Source organism: Natator depressus, chromosome 4 (genome assembly GCF_965152275.1).
Source record: "Natator depressus isolate rNatDep1 chromosome 4, rNatDep2.hap1, whole genome shotgun sequence".
NCBI classification, from domain to species: domain Eukaryota; kingdom Metazoa; phylum Chordata; order Testudines; family Cheloniidae; genus Natator; species Natator depressus.
The window spans coordinates 69,258,820-69,281,185 of NC_134237.1; the positions used below are offsets into that span (position 1 = coordinate 69,258,820).

A 22,366-nucleotide genomic window follows, 5' to 3' on the forward strand; every position below is an offset into this window, starting at 1 on the left:
CCATTCATAGGCATGAAACAACCTGCTGAGGTGGTCTGCCAGTTTGTTCTGTACCCTGGGGAGGTACAACACTTGCAGGGGTATTGAATGTTTCACACAGAAGTTCCACAGCATGAGGGCTTCCTGGCACAGGGGAGAGGAGCGTGCACCCCCCATTTGTTGATATAAAACATTGCTGTTGTATTGTCCTTCATAACTGATACACAATGTCCCATTAAGTGTTCACAGAAGGTCTGGCATGCAAGATGCATTGCTCTCAGCTTTCTGACTTTGATGTGGAGAGCCAGGTCTGCTTGAGACCAGAGACCTTGGGTCCTGTGGTCTCCCAGATGAGCTCCCCAGCCCAAGTCTGATGCGTCCGTCACTTGCAACAGAGATGGCTGCGGAGTGGCGAAGGGAATCCCTGAGCACACCTCCTGAGGGTCGAGCTACCACAGGAGGGAGTCGATGACTGGGCGAGGCAAGATCACGATCCTGTCCAAGCTGTACCGGCCTGGGCGATACACTGACGTGAGCCACGAGTGAAGAGGTCGAAGCCTGTGTCTGGCATGCTCCGCCACGTAGGTACAGACAGCCATGCGTCTGAGAAGCTTCAGGCAGTTTCTTGCTGTGGTGGTGGGAAACTGTCTGGTGCCTCGAATGATATCTGTCAGGGCCTGAAACCTTGCTTGTGGCAGGTATGCCCTGACTTAGGTCGAGTCCAGTACTGCCCCTATAAACTCTATCCTCTGGATGGGGGACAGAGTCGATTTTGCTTCGTTCAGAAGGAGACCCAGGTTGTCGAAGGTGGCTCTGATGAATCTGACCTGAGTCTCCACTTGAGTCTTGGAGAGGCCCTTGATCAGACAGTTGTCAAGGTATGGAAACACCTGTACCTGGCGCTTGCGCGAGAATGCGGAGATGACTGCTATGCACTTGGTGAAAACTCGAGGTGCTGCTGACAGGCCAAATGGAAAGACTGTAAACTCGTAGTGGGTACTATTCACCACACACCTTAGGTACTTTCTGTGGGGCTGGGTGTTTATGATATAGAAATATGCATCCTTCGAGTCGAGGGCAGCATACAAGTCTGCTGGATCCAGTCATGATTGAGGCCAAAGAGACCATGCAGAACTTGAGTTTCTTCATGAACTTGTTGAGTTCTCACAGGTCCAAGATGGGCCTGAGGCTGCCTTTGGTTTTCAGTATAAGGAAATACTGGGAATAAAAACCCTCACCCCAGTGCTCCTGAGGAATCTCCTCTACTGCCCCTAGAGATAGGAGCAACTGCACTTCCTGGACAAGGAGCTGCTTGTGAGAAGGGTCCCTGAAGAGGGACAGGGAAGGGGGATGGAAGGGTGCGAGGGCACAGAATTGGATGGAGTATCCCCTCTCTACCATGCGGAGCACCCAACAGTCCGAGGTGATATGGGACCATGCATAGTAGAAAGGGGATAGTAGAGATGAGAAGGTAAGGTGGAGTGGATCCAGTTGGGGATCTGGTGCGCTGTCCTCGTCTGCTCCTTCAAAAGGACTGTTTTGGCCCAGGGGGTGGTTTAGATTGGTCAGAGCTCTGACCTGAGGACGGATGCAGTTGCCTTCTGCCGTTCCTGTTCCTTCTCCATGAGCCGTCCTGACGGCTCTGCAGCTGGTAGAACCGTGGAGGAGGTTGTGACCTAAAATGTTTACGCTGTCTAGCCAGAGAATGGAGGCCCAACGATTTGAGAGTGGCTCTTGAATCCTTCAGGCTTTGCAGCCTTTTATCTGTCTTTTAGATAGAGCCGAACCCTCGAAGGGGAGGTCCTGAATCATTTGTTGGAGCTCATATGGCAAGCCTGAGACTTGGAGCCAGGAGCCCCTCCTCACAGCTATGCCTGTGGCCATCACAGGAGTAGCTGCATCTGCTGCATCCAGTGCAGCTTGTAGCGAAGCCCTGGAAATGAGCTTCCTTTCCTCCACAAGAGCTGAAAATCGGCGCAGGAGTCCTGCAGCAACAGCTCCACAAAACTAGCCATTGCCCTGCATGTGTTGAAGCAGTACCTGCTGACTATGGCCTGCTGATTTGAAATGCGGAGCTGTAGGCCTCCAGTGGAGTAGACCTTTCTCCCATAAAGGTCAAGCCTTTTCGCCTCATGATTCTTCGGGGAGGGTCCCTGGAAGCCCTGATGCTCACGTTGGTTGGCAGCTTCGACCACGAGAGAGTCAGGTGTGGGGTGTGTGTATAAATGCTTGTAACGCTTGGATGGCACAAAGTAGTGTCTTTCGTTGTGGTTAGCCGTAGGGGGCAACAAGGTCTGCCACAGAGATTTTGTGGTGTCAGAGATCATAGAATCATAGAACAACAGAGTTGGAAGGGACCTCTGGAGGCCATCTAGTCCAACCCCCTGCCCAGAGCAGGACCAATCCCAACTAAATCATCCCAGCCAGGGCTTTGTCAAGCCTGACCTTAAAAACTTCTAAGGAAGGGGATTCCACCACCTCCCTAGGTAACACATTCCAGTGTTTCACCACCCTCCTAGTGAAAAAGTTTTTCCTAATAACCAACCTAAACCTCCCCCACTGCAACTTGAGACCATTACTCCTTGTCCTGTCATTTGCTATCACTGAGAATAGTCTAGATCCATCCTCTTTGGATCCACCTTTCAGGTAGTTAAAAGCAGCTATCAAATCCCCCTCATTCTTCTCTTCTGTAGACTAAACAATCCCAGTTCCCTCAGCCTCTCCTCATAACTCATGTGTTCCAGTCCCCTAATCATTTTTGTTGCCCTTCACTGGAGGGCAATGCGAGCAGGTCTGGAGGGGGCGAGGTCGTCCATCATTGGATCTGCATCTCCACTACCTCCTCTGCCTGAATGCCCAGGCCCTCGGCAACCCTTCGCAACAATTGCTGCAGAACCTTGTTGTCCTCTAAGGCTGGGGCTGTCACCGTGCCCGCCAATGCCTCATCTGGCGAGGATGAGGAAGAGACCCCCATGAGGTTTCTTCTGCACCCAAGGGGTCCCGCAGCACCTGGGTTTCTTGGCCTGGTGCCAACACAGATGGTGTTGCACCCCCTCAGTGTAGGGTCTGTATATATTGACACAGGCACCTGGGCCCAGTTGCACCAGAGGCATCAAAATGATAGTGCAGGGTGGTAATGGGTCCGGGGTATGACTGGTGCTGATGACCTGTCCCATCTGGGAGGAGAGAGAACAGTGCCAAGAGGTGAAGCAGTTCTTGGGCAGCCTCAAATGCCTCAGGTGTCGAAGGAAGGTGCAGCTCACGGCTCAGTGAGCGAGGAGGGTCCGGACTCAACCGCCCTTCCACGTGGGCAGGACTTGGCGCGATCATCATTGGTGGAGTAGCACTAGTGTGGTCCGACACGATTCTCACAGCAGCAGGCTCCTTAGGCCTAGTAGGGGGAGAGCCACCCCTCTCCGGCCTCTTCTTTTGCAGCACCAACGATTGCGAACGGTGACTGCATGCGGCATGTGAGCCGTGAGTGGAGCCAGGATGGTGCCATGAGTCCTTATCCTTACCCAGCACAGGTGCTCGTGCTGACGATGCTGAAGTGCTCTGCACTGAGGAGGAGGTACTCAGTGCAGGGTCCGTCGACCCAGGGTCGGACATGGGGAGGAGTGCTGCCTCCATCAACAGGAGCTTCAGGTGCTGCTCTCTATCTTTTAAAGTCCTGGGCCAAAAGGTCTTACAAATGGCACGACAATCCTTCTGATGGCCCTCTCCTAAACACTTTTTAGGCACAAGGTGAGGATTGCTTCTGGATATACACTTGCCGCAGGCTTTGAAGCCCAGAGACCCTGGCATGCCCCGGTGTCGGGAGAGCATAGAAGCGGATTCCCTCCCCGCCCCCCCGCCAAAGGAAACTTATCTAACATTAACAAAATACTAAATACTATCTATGAACAAACAATGGAAAACTAATGGAGAACAGTGTAAGAAATTGCTAAATGCACCTGTTGAGACAAGAGCACAGGGAAGTTCCAGCTGTCACTGGCTGTAAGAAGGAACTGATAGGTTGGTGGGTCAACAGGACTCTATATTGAGCACCATGAAGGCAAGAATCCAAGGGGCGCCCAGGCCAACCTGACAGATGCTGCTAGGGGAAAAATCTTCTGACTACTGTGCATGTGTGCGTGCACACACCTGATTGGAATCAACATGAACAAGCACTCGAACAAGAACTAGGAGTTACATGGTGCTGCCATATTCTGTGTAACTTTATGCGAATTCCTTAACCTATACCTCAGTTTCCCTGTCTGTACAATGGAGATAATACTCACAGGGGTACTGAGAAGCTAAGTTCTTGAATGAATGTGGACTGCTCAGATACTACAGTGGTGAGTAACATAGAAAAGCTAATGTATAAATAAATGAAATTAAGCGTTGACCTGGGCCCAATTCCCAGCTGAGTCACAGACTTCCTCTGTGTACTTGGGCACAGCACTTAGCCTCTCTCATTTCTGCATCTGTAATATGGGGATAACATTTCTTTTCGCCCGTGCTCTGTCTTGTCTATGTAGACTGTAAGGTCTTCACAGCAAGGAGTATGTTTTACCATGTGTTTACACCGGCTTAGCACAATGGGGCCTTAATGTCAGTTGAGATCTCCAGGCACTTCTACAATATAAACAATAATTATTACACCAGTGCTCCATAGCCTGTACTGGTTGCATTACGATTTTTGGATGGAACTTCAGGTGTTGGCTTTCTCCTATGAAGTCGTCACTGATTTGGGCCTATATACCCAAGAAACCACCTCTCTTCCTGTTTAAACTTACCATATTTGCACTCTCCACTCCCAGGTCTAAAAGAGAGGTTTCAGGCTGTTTTACATAAAGGGTCCTCAACTTTGAAATTCACTTCCTTGTTTGGTCCACAATAGCCTAAATTTGCTGACCTTCAATGACGCTCATTTACTTTGGTGTGGTGGGCATTAGGGAGAAATGGAAGCGTATTGTATACCTGATTCAATCATTTTTTCTATTTTGTGAGTAAGTGTTGGTTGGGAAGGACCAGGCGCCTCGCAGGACACACAAGAAAGCAAAGTCCCTGCGTCAAAGGGTTTACAATATAATATTAAATGTGATATAATGAACAAAGGCAACAAACAGTAAGGAGAGAAAAGGGTGAGGATGCACATTCACTGCATCAGCAAGTTTATGAGGTTACTCAGTTTACTCATGTACATATATTGGATTAATATTGTATGTTTTAGAATTATCGTCAGCATTTACAGTTTTAGAAAGACATATTTCTATTTATTTAAAGTACTTTTCTTATAAGGCTTATTATACGATGGCACAACTTTACTCACCTCAACATACGAAATGGGAAATATCCCTATCTTGTCAGCCAGCATTCCTTCAGCCCAGTTTTCATCTACTCGGCGAATCACAGTCAGCACATCGTCCTGTACAAACATGAAGTAATTATGTCTCCCAGCTCAAATTAAGCTATTCATTTAATTTCTCTCCAAAACACAAGCATCATCAGACAAAGGGGTACATGAAGAAGAATTCCATAGCAGGAGCTTCATTTTCACAATATGAACCTGCAGTTTTTGGAATTAAAATGATTTCCAGTAGAGCTTCCTCATCTTGGTCAAGTCCTGCACAGCAGCCCAAGAACTAATCTCAGTCAGTTATTTGAGTTTCTCCTGAGCAACAGACTGCCTGCTGTGCCAACTCTAGTGTATTCCATCAATCCCTAATTGAGTCTCAAACTCTCCTTACTTATAAGCTAGCTTGTTCCCCTGTGTTCCCAGCTGTTGCTTTTCTCCTCATGTAAGAACATTAGCAAACTTAGAAAGTATAACTGATATCATCTCCTTTGAAATACAGAGTTTTAGTTTTAAGCATGCTTGCAAAGAAGCTATTATTTGCTCAATAAATTTATTTTGCCCTAGAAACATCATTAACTTTTATTTCATTGAAAAGCTCAGAAATGCTAAGAAACACTTGCACTGATATAAAATTGAAGATTACAAACAATGCATACATTGCACACACTACTTAAAAATCAAAGCTGCAATGCAATATAATAACTAGGCTGATTATCCTTAGGAGCACTAACATTTTGTTCAGTAAAAGCTATTTTCTGTTCACATGTAGTTGTACCGGTCTCGTAAGAGGGAGAACTGAATATTTAAGGCCTCCCACTTGTATAATTTCAGGTGACCTTTCCATTTTTAATAGCTGAGGGCTGTAAAGACATCTAACTAGTTTACATGTCTGCTCTTGTAACATTTTTTGTGCAGTCTGGAAAAATTAACGTACTATAAATTTGTAGGCAACTGAAAAAAACAGCCCCAAGCTATGGTTAAGTGTCTTTTAAGATTACTCTTCATAATCTTAGTACTCCTATTAAAACTTCACATCATTTCATGCCTTCTAAGACAGAAAAATAACTCAAATAGGAACAAAACAAAAGGAATTGACTCTTTTCCAAAAGGCAATTTTTATTCTTATGTAGTGACACAAAGCTCACAGTTAGTATTAAAAATGCCCTGGATTAAATGAAAACTTGACAATTAGTATGAACTCTGACAACTAAAAATAAGTGAAAGTTCCCTCTGGACTGGGAATACTTTAAATTCACAATTCAGACTCTCTCAAATTCAGAATGCATATTAAAGCAGTTAAAAAAACTGCACTCTCAATTTCAGTGGTGAAATCCTCAGAGGAGAACAGTGTCTGTGGTTTAAGGGAGGAAAAGAAGTGGTATATATTGAAGAAATGCCCTGTGAACTTACATATCCTTGGCTTCTTAACATATCAGAGCTATAGAAGAATGTATAGGCAAGACTTTTAGAACAGAAACAATGTAAGATATTCTAAGTCAATGAATAATTATTCAAAGAAAATCCTTTCTTTTTTTAAAAGTCGTTTCTACATGTTTTTACCTTTGAAAATGGCAAACAGTCTTTGTCTGCTTCCTTGTCTTTCACTTCAAAGTCATAAAGTGCTTTGCACTGAGGCGGAGGTTGAGGTAAAGGTTTAATAATCTGAACAAAGTTGGTAGGAAAAAAGCCATGGACACCACTGACTTCTCCGTGGTACCAATTTTCATCCACTTGCCGACGTAAAATGATGATGTCACCCTTATTGAATTTAAGATCTCCAGGTTCTTTTCCCTCATAGGTATACAATGCTTTGGCACACGGTAACTGAGGTATAGCCTAAAAAAGAAAAATACTAAAATTAGTATTTTATCTGTAAATAGGTGTGATAATGCTGTCCAAACCTTTGAAAAGTGCTTTGAGATTGATAGATAAAACGAATTATATAATAAAGCACAATTTATTATCTACAATAAAACCAGGGCCAATTTTTACACTACTGATTCTAACAGAATTTCAATATGCTAAGTTAAAGTGTTAAATGTTCTAGTATAATGAGTTTGAGGGAAAAATACAACATATCCCTCACCAAAAAGCGTGGTTAATACACAAATAATTTTTTTTTGCAAGAATTCAGCACTAAAGCAGCTTGCAGTGAATCAGAGTCATTAACAGCCAGTACTCTGAAGATTAGAAATAATAATGAGTTTTCAAAGACTACAAGAAACATAATTTGGCCAGAATTTTACAAAATAAATAAAGCAAGTATTTTTGTTTGCAGGCAACTAATGTGGATCTGTCCAGCACTAAAGCAGAACATTAGATTTTTTACCGTGCAGCTGGATTTTCTTCCTCTTCTCTTGCATGAACTCACACTGCAATTACGAGTTTGATATGTATTCATTCTATATATTAAGAGTTTTTAAAAGTATTATTTTGTAACAGGACACTTTTTTCAGGGCAAAATCCATTTGAACAGACAAAATCACAAATTCACCCACATGCATAGTATAATAAAGGATGATATTTCAGACTTTGTTGTATTTCAGCATAATTGGGTTAATGCAAAAAACTGTGGAAAGCCTGCATGCACTTATCTGAAAACTCTGTCACTAACCTGATGATAATCTTCCCCACTTAAGCCACTCCAAAATCTTTTTGAATTTAATAGAATCATAGAAATGAAGGGCTGCAAGGGGCCTTGAAAGGTCATCTAATTCTTTCCACTGCACTGAGGGAGGACCCCGCAGACCTAGACCTGACAGGCGTTTTTTAACCTGTTCTTAAAAACCTCCAATGATGGGGATACCACAACTTCCCTTGATAACCCAGGCCAGAGCTTAACTACTCTTATAGTTAGCAATCTTTTTCTAATATCTAACCTATATCTCCCTTGCTGTAGACTAAGTCCATTACTCCTTGTCCTATCTTCAGAGAGCCTGATAACAATTAATCACCATCCTCTTTATAACAGCCCTTAACATACCTGAAGACTTATCAGGTTCCCACCCAGTCTTCTTTTCTCAAGACTAAACATGCCCAGTTTTTTTTTACCTTTCCTCATAGGTCAGGTTTTTTCCAACTTTTCCATTGTTGTTGCTCTCCTCTGGACCCTCTCTGACCTGTCCACATCCTTCTTAAAGTATGGAGCCCAAAACTGAACACAGTACTTCAGCCGAGGCCTGACCAATGCTGAGTAGATGCAAGAATGACCTCCCCATGTCTTAGATATGGCAATTACTTTAATACACTCCAGAATTATATTAGCCTTTTTCACATTGTTGACTCGTACTCAATTTGTGATTCAGTATAATCCCCAAATCCGTTTTTAGCGCTTTGGACCTCTTCTCACTGTATGTATGTGAACTTGGGGGATGAAATTACATGTTTAGCTTTTGTTTTCAGCTCTCTCCCATTTTTTTACATCAGTTTTCCCTCTCTTACTGAGAAACTCTTAAGACAGGTGACCACTCTGTCACTATTCGTTGGATGATTTATGTAACATTACCTCACCTTGAGAGCCATCCCTTGATACACTGTACAGAGAAGAAATATTGTCACTTAACAGAGGCATTCCCTGATATAACAAACAGCTTCATAACATCAATCAGAATTCATAAGTTGCACATGGACAACTGCCCCATATCATTATAACAACCATATTACAATTAAACAGAAACACAAAACCAAAAACACCACCACACCCACCGTGTCCAAAATACACCCCAAATAAATTCACTGAGATGCAATATTTAGAAACTCAGAAGAAAGCATTCTTGTATAGATCTTTCAAGAAATCTGTACACACCTAAACTGCAAAAAAAGTTAATCTATGATAAATTAATTTACTATATTAAGGTTAATGCATATTCTTTGTACTCAGGTGGTTTGATCCAAGTATTAGTTTTCTCAGTACTAGTAATCACTGAAGAGTGTTTCTAAAATTCAAGTGGCAAATACTCCTCTCCTCCCCTATCTCTCCCCCTCTGCCCTCCCACTCAACAGTGGTTGTGCTGAAATTGTGTCTTGGTAATTGCAACTGACTCATTAATTTAACATTATTTAATTGATTGCTCAGGATATTGGAACTACAAATCCTATACTATAGAGTGTATCATAAAGGCTAATGCAAATTAATCTGTAATCAAACATCTGGCTGTGTTTTTGTATGATGTTCCTTTTCAATGAAACTCAAAGACTTAGTGGGCCAGTTTGTATGTCAAGTTTCTCAAAAGGAGGTTTCCCACATTGGATAAAATGGATTCTACTCTATAATTTCAAAAAGAACAAAGTTCAATGAACTAAGTTCTTGTTCTCACTTAGACAGCCAATGATTAAGGATAAATGGTTAAACGACTCGGAAGAGTAATAAAGCAAATGCCTTTTCCTTCTGTTACATCTGAAGGATAAAGTCAGAACAATTGGTTTTGATTGCACAGCACTGTTCCTTTGAGTGTAATATATCAACGGCCCACCAGGGCACTGTCTCCACATTCCTCTCATCTGGATGATCTGAGACCCAAGTCACGGCTGAGGCCTTTTTGGCCTTTGCCTTTAACAACCTTTACCAACTGCTGCCTTCCCTCTAAACTCTCAGAGGTTGTTCATCAGGCTACAGAGCTCTGAAGATCTGCTGAGCCAGAGTTTACATTTCACTCTGAGTCTTTCACTTGACTAAACATGAAAGGAGGGCTTAAGAAGAAAAATCTCTGCCATCTACCCGTATGTTTGCAGCTGCCATTTACCCCGACCAGCTACAACAATGAAAATAGTTTTAAATGCATTTTAATTTTTTTTAAAGATACTGTACCTAATACAGGTTTCTTACTGTTATTGCCTCAGGTTTTTTTTTAAATAACAATATCTGAATTTTTATGCTATAGTTTATATTATACAAACTATTTTAATTATTTTTAACCAAGACTGTAAAATGGACATTACATGTACCCAAGCCCTTAAAGCAAAGGAAAAAAATGTAATTAAGGCAATACATAACAAATACAAACAGCAACTTTACAACATCATAAAAAGACTCCTATCATATGCTATTTGCATTTGTTATGTATTGTCTGAGAGAGAGAGAGAGATTTAAGTATAAAATCTTGAATAGCAAAACCTCTCTGGCAGAGGCTCCCTCTCCAACCTCATATATTTTGTCTATAGAAACGACAGGTTCACAAATTTTCCACTTTTATATTTTTCCCCATCTTTCCTAAGTCACCTTATCTTTACCTTTATTCTTAGCTACCATTTTAAAATTGATAACTGGCAATTTTATGTTCCTTTCATAACCTTAAAGCAGGCTATACTCAAAACTTTGTCAATACAATAATGTCAATTAGAGGTGTGATTTTTATGGCATTTCTGTATGGGCAAAATCCCCAGTGTAGGTACAGTTATAACAATATAAAACTGGTTTTGCCAGTATAAATTGTTTCACTTGGGGAAGCTGAGTAAGCTGTACTGGCAAAAGCAGTATTTTTCTGGCATAAGCTGTGTCTCCAGTAGGTTTTGCCAGTATTGCTATACCAGTAGAGCTATGCCAGCAAACCTTTTCTAGCATAGACCTGGCCTTAGTGACTCCTTCCTATCCACACTATCTTGCTGAGGTAAACCTGAAACTTTGCCTCTAGCTCCTTCAACAAAACGCCTGACGAACAGTAGTGCTTTTCTTGAGCATCCTTACTACATCAGTCTTTTTTTATCTACTTCTGTTCTTGACTCAGATCTTCCACTTGCCTCCTCTTTCCATAACCTTGGACTGATAATTGACTTTAAAACTTTTCCTTCCCCATTTCCTGTATGGAAATAGGCTACCTTGCACAATGACTTAGCCACTCCCAGTCTCTATTTAAGCCTACGTTAATTGTATCCAATTTGCAAATGAATTCCAATTCAACAGTTTCTCGCTGGAGTCTGGATTTGAAGTTTTTTTGTTGTAAGATAGCGACCTTCATGTCTGTAATTGCGTGACCAGAGAGATTGAAGTGTTCTCCGACTGGTTTATGAATGTTATAGTTCCCAGAAGTCACCTACTACAGGACAGGCCTAACAAAGAAAATAACAGAACGCCACTAGCCGTCACCTTCAGCCCCTAACTAAAACCCCTCCAACGCATTATTAAGGATCTACAACCTATCCTGAAGGATGACCCAACACTCTCACAAATCTTGGGAGACAGGCCAGTCCTTGCCTACAGACAGCCCCCCAACCTGAAGCAAATACTCACCAGCAACCACACACCACACAACAGAACCACTAACCCAGGAACCTATCCTTGCAACAAAGCCCGTTGCCAACTGTGCCCACATATCTATTCAGGGGACACCATCACAGGGCCTAATAACATCAGCCACACTATCAGAGGCTCGTTCACCTGCACATCCACCAATGTGATATATGCCATCATGTGCCAGCAATGCCCCTCTGCCATGTACATTGGTCAAACTGGACAGTCTCTACGTAAAAGAATAAATGGACACAAATCAGATGTCAAGAATTATAACATTCATAAACCAGTCGGAGAACACTTCAATCTCTCTGGTCACGCAATCACAGACATGAAGGTCGCTATCTTACAACAAAAAAACTTCAAATCCAGACTCCAGCGAGAAACTGTTGAATTGGAATTCATTTGCAAATTGGATACAATTAACGTAGGCTTAAATAGAGACTGGGAGTGGCTAAGTCATTATGCAAGGTAGCCTATTTCCCCTTGTTTTTTCCTACCCCCCACCCCCTCAGACGTTCTGGTTAAACTTGGATTTATGCTGGAAGTGGCCCACCTTGATTACCATACACATTGTAAGGAGAGTGGTCAGTTTGGATGAGCTATTACCAGCAGGAGAGTGAGTTTGTGTGTGTGGGGGGGGGGGAGTGAGAAAACCTGGATTTGTGCTGGAAATGGCCCACCTTGATTATCATGCACATTGTAGGGAGAGTGGTCACTTTGGATGAGCTATTACCAGCAGGAGAGTGAGTTTGTGTGTGTATGGGGATGGGGGGGGGGGTGAGAAAACCTGGATTTGTGCTGGAAATGGCCCACCTTGATTATCATGCACATTGTAGGGAGAGTGGTCACCTTGGATAAGCTATTACCAGCAGGAGAGTGAGTTTGTGTGTGTGTGGTTTTTTTTTTTTTTGGCGGGGGGGGGGGGCTGGATTTGTGCTGGAAATGGCCCACCTTGATTTTCATACACATTGTAAGGAGAGTGGTCACTTTGGATAAGCTATTACCAGCAGGAGAGTGAGTTTGTGTGTGTGGTTTTTGGAAGGGGGGGGTGGGGGGTGAGAAAACCTGGATTTGTGCTGGAAATGGCCCACCTTGATTATCATACACATTGTAAAGAGAGTGGTCACTTTGGATGGGCTTTTACCAGCAGGAGAGTGAATTTGTGGGGGGGGGGGGGCGGAGGGTGAGAAAACCTGGATTTGTGCTGGAAATGGCCCAACTTGATTATCATACACATTGTAAGGAGAGTGATCACTTTAGATAAGCTATTACCAGCAGGAGAGTGGGATGGGAGGAGGTATTGTTTCATGGTCTCTGTATATATAATGTCTTCTGCAGTTTCCACAGTATGCATCCGATGAAGTGAGCTGTAGCTCACGAAAGCTTATGCTCAAATAAATTGGTTAGTCTCTAAGGTGCCACAAGTACTCCTTTTCTTTTTGCGAATACAGACTAACACGGCTGTTACTCTGAAACCTGTGACTATTGTGTATCCTTTCTCTATGATCACCTCAAGTTCCCACAATTAATTCAGCAGCATATACAAAATATTGTTGTTTGCTTTTCATATATACAAAATTTGACCACTCCACCCACAACCTTAGACAACTGCACTGGTTTCCCATTTTATGATCTGGTTCAACATTTCCATCTTAATATTTAAGTCTCTCCATAAATTTCCTTTAGCACCTCATCTCTCATTATATTCCTTACACTTGTCTGGCCTAGCCTCTGCCCTTTTCTAGACTGTTCACTCTGCATGAAGAGACTTCTCTTTTTTAGTTCTAGCCCTTTGGAACAGCTATCATGTATCTCTTTACCTCATCAGCTCTCGCATCTCATTTCCAATCTCAGCTTAAAACCGAGCTGATCTCCCAAATTTATAGCTCAGTTTCTCTGTCTCCATTATTGCTCTTTCTGTAACTGTATTTAGCTCAAGTATTTTGTGATTCAGAGATATGAAAACATTAGAAAAATAGGGACTTTTTAAAAGGAAGTTATCCACATTTATACATAGCATCACTGAGTTTAGGCTAGAAGGACCATCAGGTTATCTAGTCTGACCTCCTGTATATCACAGGCCACCAATACCCACACACTAAAACCAACAACTAAAATGAGACTAAAATATTACAGCCCACAGGAGACTAGATTAGTATGTGCCACAGGCAGAGAATAGGAGAGAGTGAGATGCACCAGTGCCCACGGTCCCCACAATGGCAGGGAAATGATTAAGGAAGATATGCCCTAAGGACCCTGGCAAGTGACCTGCACCCACACGGTGCAGAGGAAGGCAAAAAAACAAACAAACAAACCCCCCACCCCTCCAAGGTCACCGACAATCTCATCTGGAGGAAATTTCTTCCTGACTCCAAATATGGCGATCACAGTTAGACCCTGAGCATGTTAGTAAGAACAAGCCAGGCAATCAACTGAGACACAATGCTCTGTACCACCTCAGCGTCCTGGGCCTCCCAGTTCAATGTTCCATCTGCAGCCATGGCTATCCCTAATGCTTCAAAGGAAAGAGATTAAAAAATATGCAAATGTTTTGCCCTTTCTGAAAGTTTCTTACTATTCTAAACAACACATACAGCACTGTCAGCTTGATGTATTGTGTTCAAACCGTCTTACAGAACCCACAGAGCACAGAATCTGAATTCATAAGGTTCTCTGTGTGATGCTTTCTCGAGGCTTCCAGAGCTATAAGTCACCTTGTTACTCTTCTGCCTCAGCAAGAGAGAGGTTCACTGCTACTAAACTATGTATCAGCTCCCTGACATTCCAGTCTGTTAGGCAGCCCAACAAACTCATAGACTCATAGAATATCAAAGTTGGAAGGGACCTCAGGAGATCATCTAGTCCAACCCCCTGCTCAAAGCAGGACCAATCCCCAGTTTTTGCCCCAGATCCCTAAATGGCCCCCTCAAGGATTGAACTCACAAAAAACTCCTCAGGACTCTGCTAGCCCTTTCTTTGCCTTGCAGGTAACGCTAGGTGGCCCGGTTCCTGAATCCCCAAGACGAGTTTTCCTCTGCAGTATTATGGCCCCCATCACTGCACACTAACAGACATGTTCAGTCTGCTGTCTCCAAAGAAACAAAATAGACACGGCCTGATGGCTCAGCTGGAGATGCACAGCTCACTTTAATATAACTGCACTGATATGAATTTATCATAAAACAAGAGTAAGTTTATTAATAAAGAACAGAAATAATAGAAACAGAAAATGGTTCCAAATAAAACAAAAGTATAATCATGCTTTCTAATGACTTAACAGGCTACAATCCTTCTCTAAAGATAAGTTTCCTACCTAAAGCTAATTCTCAGTGTCACTAAGCCACATAGTAGCGAATCCACCTTTCACAGATCAAAGAGCACTGAACTCTTTGTTCCTTCAATATGGATAAAAAGATGCCCTTTTGCTTCTCCTTGTTTCCCCCAAAGTTCATTGTCTTTGTCTCAAGGGTTACAATAACCCTTGGTGTTCAGACTGTTGGTATTCTCTGCTATGTTGCGCCATGCAGTTTCCTCATTCTCCTGACAACTGATGCAAATGAACTGCTCATTGCCTGTATCTATAATATATATTGAGCATGGGGATGCCAGAGACAAATAGGCAAATCAACAGTCCTTTGTCTAGGACAAACTTATCAAGTCTGCCCCTAAAACATATATCGGGAACATATTTCCAGCACACACATATAACTCTTTACACACCACTTGTACATACATAACATAATGATATTAGTGACTGATGTGTCACCAGCTTTCATTTTGATACTACACATGACACTCTTCACAGGTAAATACTATAACAGCAATGTGTTACTTGTTGTGGGTGTGTCAGGCTTGATAGGTTACAGAACAGTGTGCCCTCTGTCAGGTGGCATTCAGGGGTTCTTAGGATTACACTCCATTCCTTCCTCAGAATTCCAGGATGCAAATGATCCCAGAAACTCACTGATATGAAAGTTGGCTTTCTAAATTTAGCTTTATTCATGTAGGAAATAATTCAAAGAAATATTGCTTAACTGGGGCAATATTTACTTCAGCTAGCACTCAATTCTTACCTAAATCAACTTTATGTATTTACCTGTAGTATCAGAACCTTTCTGGATGGCTGTGGAGGTAATTAGGAGCCCACAGAGAGGGAGTTTGAGTACAGATTTCTTGGTAAAGGGATAAAGAGGCATCTGTTATATAAAGACAAATGTATTTAGGGCTAGATCCTTATTGGTGTAACTTCCAGTAGCTCTACTGACTTCCATGAAGCACTGATGAATAACATTAGCTGAGAATGGGCCTTTACAAAGGTGGTATAGGAGATAAACTCTCTCATCAAAATTAAAATTATTTCTAGGGGTAAATGAGAAATGCTCACTGTCCTTGGTACAGCTGGTCACAACATTTCTGTCCAAATAAAATTTTGGCAAAGGGTGGGGGAAAGTCATGAAAGGTTTGTGAATATTTTCCCTGTCTTTTTAACCAGTTTTACAGAAATGTGTAGGAGTCTTAATGAATGCAAATTTCTTTGGACACTACTTTGATTACAGTTACTGTGTTTAACAGAAGTAACTCTATTAGCAAGTACAGAAAAAAAGGACTAGAAAATGGAGCCTACTTGCCTTAATGAAAAAATAACTGTAAATCAGGTGAGACTTGGTTTGAAACTCTAGGTTAATTTAGTCAAAACTCATATCTGTATGGCTATTTAAATTCTCAAATGGTGCACAGCAATCAGTCATTTCTCGGAAGCCTAGTTTAGAAAAAAGTAGGAGGCAGCATAAGAAATAAACAAATAAAAACCAACCCCATTGGCCAGTTTTTTAAAGGAGCTGAGCACCTGCAACTCCAATCAATGAGAACTGTAGCTGACTGCTATCTTTGAAAATCAGGCAAAGTGTTTATTATTAGTCAGTTCAGATAAAGAAAAGTCTCAGTGAATGCTGTGTAGGGCTGATGGGCTTCTTAGTTCCACCTAACCTGATTCTTCAAGGTAAATTATAAAATTTCTCTATGCTTGTGTTTCTGTATACCACTGCATTTGACAACTTATACCACTAACTTTAAATGTACTGTGGATGTGACACACAGAAATGCTATTTCTTGGCCACCATCACCTGACATGGCACAGGGTTACAAAAGTTAATTTCTCTCATCACATGACAGGGGTCAGCATCCATGGATTCCTGTGGCTGGATGACATTACAGATCTGATTGCCACACACAGTATTATCAGTTAACTTCACTCCTGATAGCATCAGAGAAACTCCATGACATAGGACATCTAGGGGTTCCCTGAGTGTAACACAAGGATAGACTTTCTCTCTGCAGATTAAAGGAACTGATTTCACAGCGTCAGGGATGCACTTTAAGGGGGGAAATCATGGTCTGAAGTTGTGAGGTCAATTCTCCCTGTCCTGACTTACAGATGTGATATCTGCAGTGTAGCTAGGATATCGTTTGCCAAAGCCTTGTGCTGTTCTGTTTGCCTCTGCTGCATCTGGTATGCATGAAAAAGTCTTGCTACCATTTCTCCCTCGCTGGACTCAGAAAAGGAATATTAGTCTACACTACTGACTTTGCCTGGTGTAGCAATGTCAGTTAGGGGGTGTGAAGAGGTATGATCCCATGCCAACATAGCTGTGTTGGCAGAAGCAGTTATACCACCATTACTGAGTTTTTACTGTTTTTCTCATAAGAGGAGATTTAATATACTGGTACAAAGCATAGCTCTGCCAGAATAACTGTGCCACACTAGGAGTGTTTTGCTGATATAGCACACCGGTAATGTGCACCTGTAAACATAGCCAAAGTTTGCCAAATACAACTATGAAAAAACCTGTGGCCCAAAGGTGTTTTGGAAGTAAAAGGTTTCAGAGTACCAGCCGTGTTAGTCTGTATCCGCAAAAAGAAAAGGAGGACTTGTGGCACCTTAGAGACTAACAAATTTATTTGAGCATAAGCTTTCGTGAGCTACAGCATCCGAATGCATCCAATGAAGTGAGCTGTAGCTCACGAAAGCTTATGCTCAAATAAATTTGTTAGTCTCTAAGGTGCCATAAGTCCTCCTTTTCTTTTTTTGGAAGTAAAAGTTAGGCATTAAGGATATGAAGGCATCTGAAGGCACTTCAGAATTTGCTACATGAAGGCTTAAGAATCAAACCTCCTTTTTCACTAGGAGGGTGGAAAAGCACTGGAATGGTTTACCTAAGGAGGTGGTGGAATCTCCATCCTTGGAGGTTTTTAAGGCCCGGCTTGACAAAGCCCTGGCTGGGATAATTTAGTTGGGGTTGGTCCTACTTTGAGCAGGAGGTTGGACTGGATGACCTCCTGAGGTCTCTTCCAACCCTAATCTTCTATGATTCTATGAAACTGAGGTTATGGCTACTCGTCAAGCTGGAGGGGTAATTTCCCGGTCAGGTAAATGTATGCACTCTAGTTTTGACTGAGCTAGTGCATTAAAAATAAAAGCGTAGCCATGGTGGCATAGGCAGCAGGACGGGCAACCTGCCCCAAGTACAATCCCACCAGGGAACCTAGCTACTTATTTGGGCAGCTAGCCTATCTCACTACCTTTGCCACCATGGCTATGATTCTGTTTTTAGCATGCTACTTGAAGCAAAGTTATCGTGTGTACATCTCCCAAGCTGGAAATTCCTGCTTGAAGTGTAGCTGTACCCTGAACGTCATGGCAGTTTAGAGGAATGCTCATTTATAAAAAAGCCTTTTACACTGTGGCCAGCTCAACAGCTTTCCACACTATACCTACATTTTTGTTTATTTAAAAACAAATAAATGAGCTTCCACAGAAGGCCAGCCTCACTGATTAGCCCACCAGAGAGCCAGAATTCTCCACTATTTAAAGGATTCTGCAGTTTTGAGAAGCACAGAAAATTTTGGATACTTTCTACTAAAATGAGCCTCACAACCCACACCATACAAAGCAGAAAGATTGGGGAGAGGGAGTAGAAAGGAAGTAAGTTACATATCTCTTGTAATATTTTATTTCATTACTTTCACTTCTGCTAAATAAAATTACTATCGTCACTGTCTAGAAACTGGATTTGCCCTTTAAAAGAAGACCACCACTGGATCAAAAAAAAAAAAATCACATTTTACACATAGTAAGGACTGAGCAGGAAATTTTCAAAGGCACAAAGGGGAGTTAGGTGCCTAACTCCCACTGATGTTTCAGTGGGGAAGCCAATAGGTTAGGATGCCTAACTCCAATTTGTTACTTTGAAAAACTCCCCAAATCACTACTTACTACAACATCCTTTTGCTTTGAAATACAATCCTTCACAAGAATATAAAAGCAACCCTAAAGCTTATTGTGAGTTGAGCTAAGGTCCTGATACACAGTAACTCTTTTCAACAGCAAAGTATATTTGCTTTGAAAGTCTGTGACAGTGAAAGTCATAACTTGAGCCTATCAGTGTCCAAAGATGGCCACTGCCGTTCTGTCCAGTTGTCACATGGGTAGGAGTAAAACTTGACCATAGCCTGACATACCGCCTCACCTGAAACACCTGAAAATGAAGATCTCTTCCTGTACTGCCTTGATATGAAAACTATCAGGGAACCTCCTGGGGAGCAGCCACTTCGGTCCTTTGTTCATTTGTACTGGCCCTGGTGTTTGCTCCAGTTGATACTTCTCTACGATCTGGGGGCACAGCCACCACACACAGCTTGATGACACTATGTTGAATTTTAGTATCATAAACGGCTGTCTGAACTATACACCAACCTCCGGTCTAGACCTTTGACAAGATGCCATTACTGTTACATCTGCTTGGACAGTGGCAACAGATGAAACCAACCTATTGCATCTACAGTTAATTGATGCCCCATTCTCAGACAGAAAACAAGCTGCCCCAACTCAAAGGGCTGCTCATATTCTGGGGACGAATCTCATTCTTGTAGCCTGGGCTGTTACACCACAGTTGATCACTCAACACCCCTTTGCTACGGCAGTTAACTCATTCTTGGGCAAGAGTGCTACAGGCCCTTTACCATGCATGGATGATCAGTATCTGTCATGATCAGGATGTGGGCAGTCTGTCCTAGCAGTTGGAGCAGGGGTCTGGAGTCAGGTTGGATCAGATACCGGGGGTCAGAGTCTGAGACAGGCCAGAGGGCAAAGCAGGAGTCAGGTGTCAGGAGGCAGGCAGGATCAGGTTACCAGGAGGTCAGCACCAGGCAGTAGGAGCAGTTATTGCAGGGGAATTCAGTCCTAAGCAGGAAGAACCCAGTTGCATGGACAAATTCCTGCTCATGTGCTGAGTTTAAATAGGAGATGTGGACCATTCAGGACACCCAGTGAGTGTTCCACCAATCAGCTCAAAGGACTGGGTCATCTGTCAGAATCCAGCTCCTACTGTGACAACAGTTAGTAGGTCATTGGGTGGCAGGTTGGAATGTACTAGCTTTGTGGACATTATTACACTGTCACTGGCCAGCTGTGTGACCTCTAGTATGTCACCTAACCTCTCTGGGTTGGTCTCTGCAGTGTTGGTCTAACGCTGCATCCAAAGGAATTAGTGGTAAAACTCCTACTGACATCTGTTTTGAAAATCTCATCCTCTCTCACTTTCCCCATCTACAAAATGGGAATCCACATATAAAAAAAATTGAAATAATACAAACTTACATCTCCGGAGAGGTGTGAAAACTAAATCATTAATGTTAGCAAAGGGCTTTGAGTTGGATGGGTGCTTGGCAAAGCTATGAGCAACAGCTATTGTGCTGCTTGCACAACTAGAAAGACAGGGCTTCACCTGTTTTTCATTTTGCCTGCCCAGTGTGATCTTTCTTACAACCAAAAGGGCCAGAAACAATTTTTGAAAGAAGTAGATCCAAGGAAGATTTGAACGTGGAGATGGAAATGGTTGTATATAGAAGCACAAAAATTGTTGTTATATAAAATGAATACATCTAAATTAACAGTCTCTCAATGAACTGGAAGAGTCTAAAATTAACACGTACCAAGTGATTTGCCAATGTATCACTGGACCTGATTTATGTAACTACTGGATCATTCCAACACCCACGATATGACCAATGACCAGAGGCTCTTTTTCCATTTTGCACATACAAATATTTTCAAAGACATGCAGTTGCACTGCAATAACCCTGCAAGTGCTACTAACAACTGTTTCTTCCATCACAAAGCTTCGGCAGGGAGTTAAATGCATCATTACTAATTTCCTGAGGATGATAAATGCTGCCGTACATGTATCTAAGCATCATTCAATTTTTCTGGACAATTTTTACCTCCATACTAGAACTGCAAACTTTAAAGAAACCTGACCACAGAAAGCGTACAAAGAATTGAAATAATTAACAAAGACCTATAGGGAGGCCATACTAGATTGTTCTATTGTTTCCCGAAACCACTTCTTCCCTGTCCATTCCATAGCCTTCCTATTCATTTGTACATTTTTATTTTAGTTGCCACATGAACTAAAGATAATACATGCTCTCTATATTTGATCTGAAGATCCCCTTCTACTACTGCCACAGCTCTCAGTTACTCTAATATGTATTTCTGGCACTTGGTCTCCCTGCCAAAACCATCCATGCTAGCTTACAAACAGCTAAACAACAACTGCATATATGGGATGCAAGCTACCCTCTCCCTAAAATCCAGATATGACTATATCTTGAATGTTAGTCTTCACAAAGAGACCTAAGAGTAATATTGCTGTGCCCCTTATACATTTCTTTGTGACAAACCCTTCTGCTCTTGTCAGCTTTAGAATGTCAACTCCTTGAGGTAGCGGCAGGGACATCTGCTGAATGTAAAGCCCAATGTCAGTGACCAATAAATGAGTCAAATGTTCAGTGTCTTCTATGACATAACTCTGCTAAGTGTGTAAGTTGTATTAGGAAGACTTAACATAATTTTTTTCCATTTAAAAAAACAACAAAACAGCTTTACTGCCTGACACAAAGATTGGGTTTCAGACAGGCAGCTTTAAACGGGTCTTGGGAAAGTGAAATGTCACTTTCTTAAACATGAACCCTTTGTGCTGACTGCACCCACTAGTCAGTATAAGACTGGTCGGGGACATCTGATGCTCTACGTTCACACTCGTTTCTTGCCACTGCTACAGTATGACACCTTGTCATGCACCATGCTGATTAGATCTCATTTATCATGGGACTGCTGCTGGAGTACAGAACCACGCTATAAGGGCTTTGCAAGCTCCCTTTTATTCCCGCCTTCTAATGTTAGCCTTTGTGGTATTTAAAAAAAAAAAAAGAAAAAAAGCAGAAGAATTAAATAGAGAGAGGAAATAAAGGGGAATTTATCTGTCCTCTGTATGATGGCACCTTGCTCTAGCGGTTGATGTGATCCAGCCACTACATATGTTGCAGAGATTCTCATCTGCTGTCAACTGAAATTGAAGTCTGTGATGCTGAGTATATGGATTACAGCAGTATGGTGTTTTGTGAATGTCCTGTTGAATGAATATTTTTTCTTCACTATGACTTTGCTGAAGATTATAATAAAGTCCATCTATGCAGATGGTAACTACTGAGGCCACTGTTCAGTTCACAGGGCAGATGGGCTGATAATATCCATAAACAAAGCACAGATTTATTTAATTCTATCTATACTGGGAGGGTGAGTGGGATAGAGTGGTGTCTTGCCTATTTTGCCAAGGTACTCATGGGACCACGGGTTCTGTGGCTTAAAGAAGGATGGCTGATGGGAGAGAAGATGGTGTTTCTGCAGCATATTTTTCTTTGGCAGATTACCACTGATAAACTTCATAAAAATGCATTTTGTAAGAGGTGATTTGAAA

The 22,366-nt window shown here is 42.3% G+C and overlaps 1 protein-coding gene across 1 annotated transcript in view; it reads right to left on the reverse strand.

Annotated features, from left to right (window-relative positions):
* Positions 1 to 22,366, reverse strand: part of SH3RF1 (SH3 domain containing ring finger 1) — a 157,272-nt gene that overhangs the window by 67,740 nt on the left and 67,166 nt on the right. Inside the window, exons 3-4 of the mRNA XM_074951138.1 lie at positions 6,881 to 7,156; positions 5,294 to 5,389 (exon numbers count right to left, since the gene is read on the reverse strand). Coding sequence (XP_074807239.1) covers positions 5,294 to 5,389; positions 6,881 to 7,156 — 372 coding nt within the window. The remainder of the gene's footprint in view (positions 1 to 5,293; positions 5,390 to 6,880; positions 7,157 to 22,366) is intronic.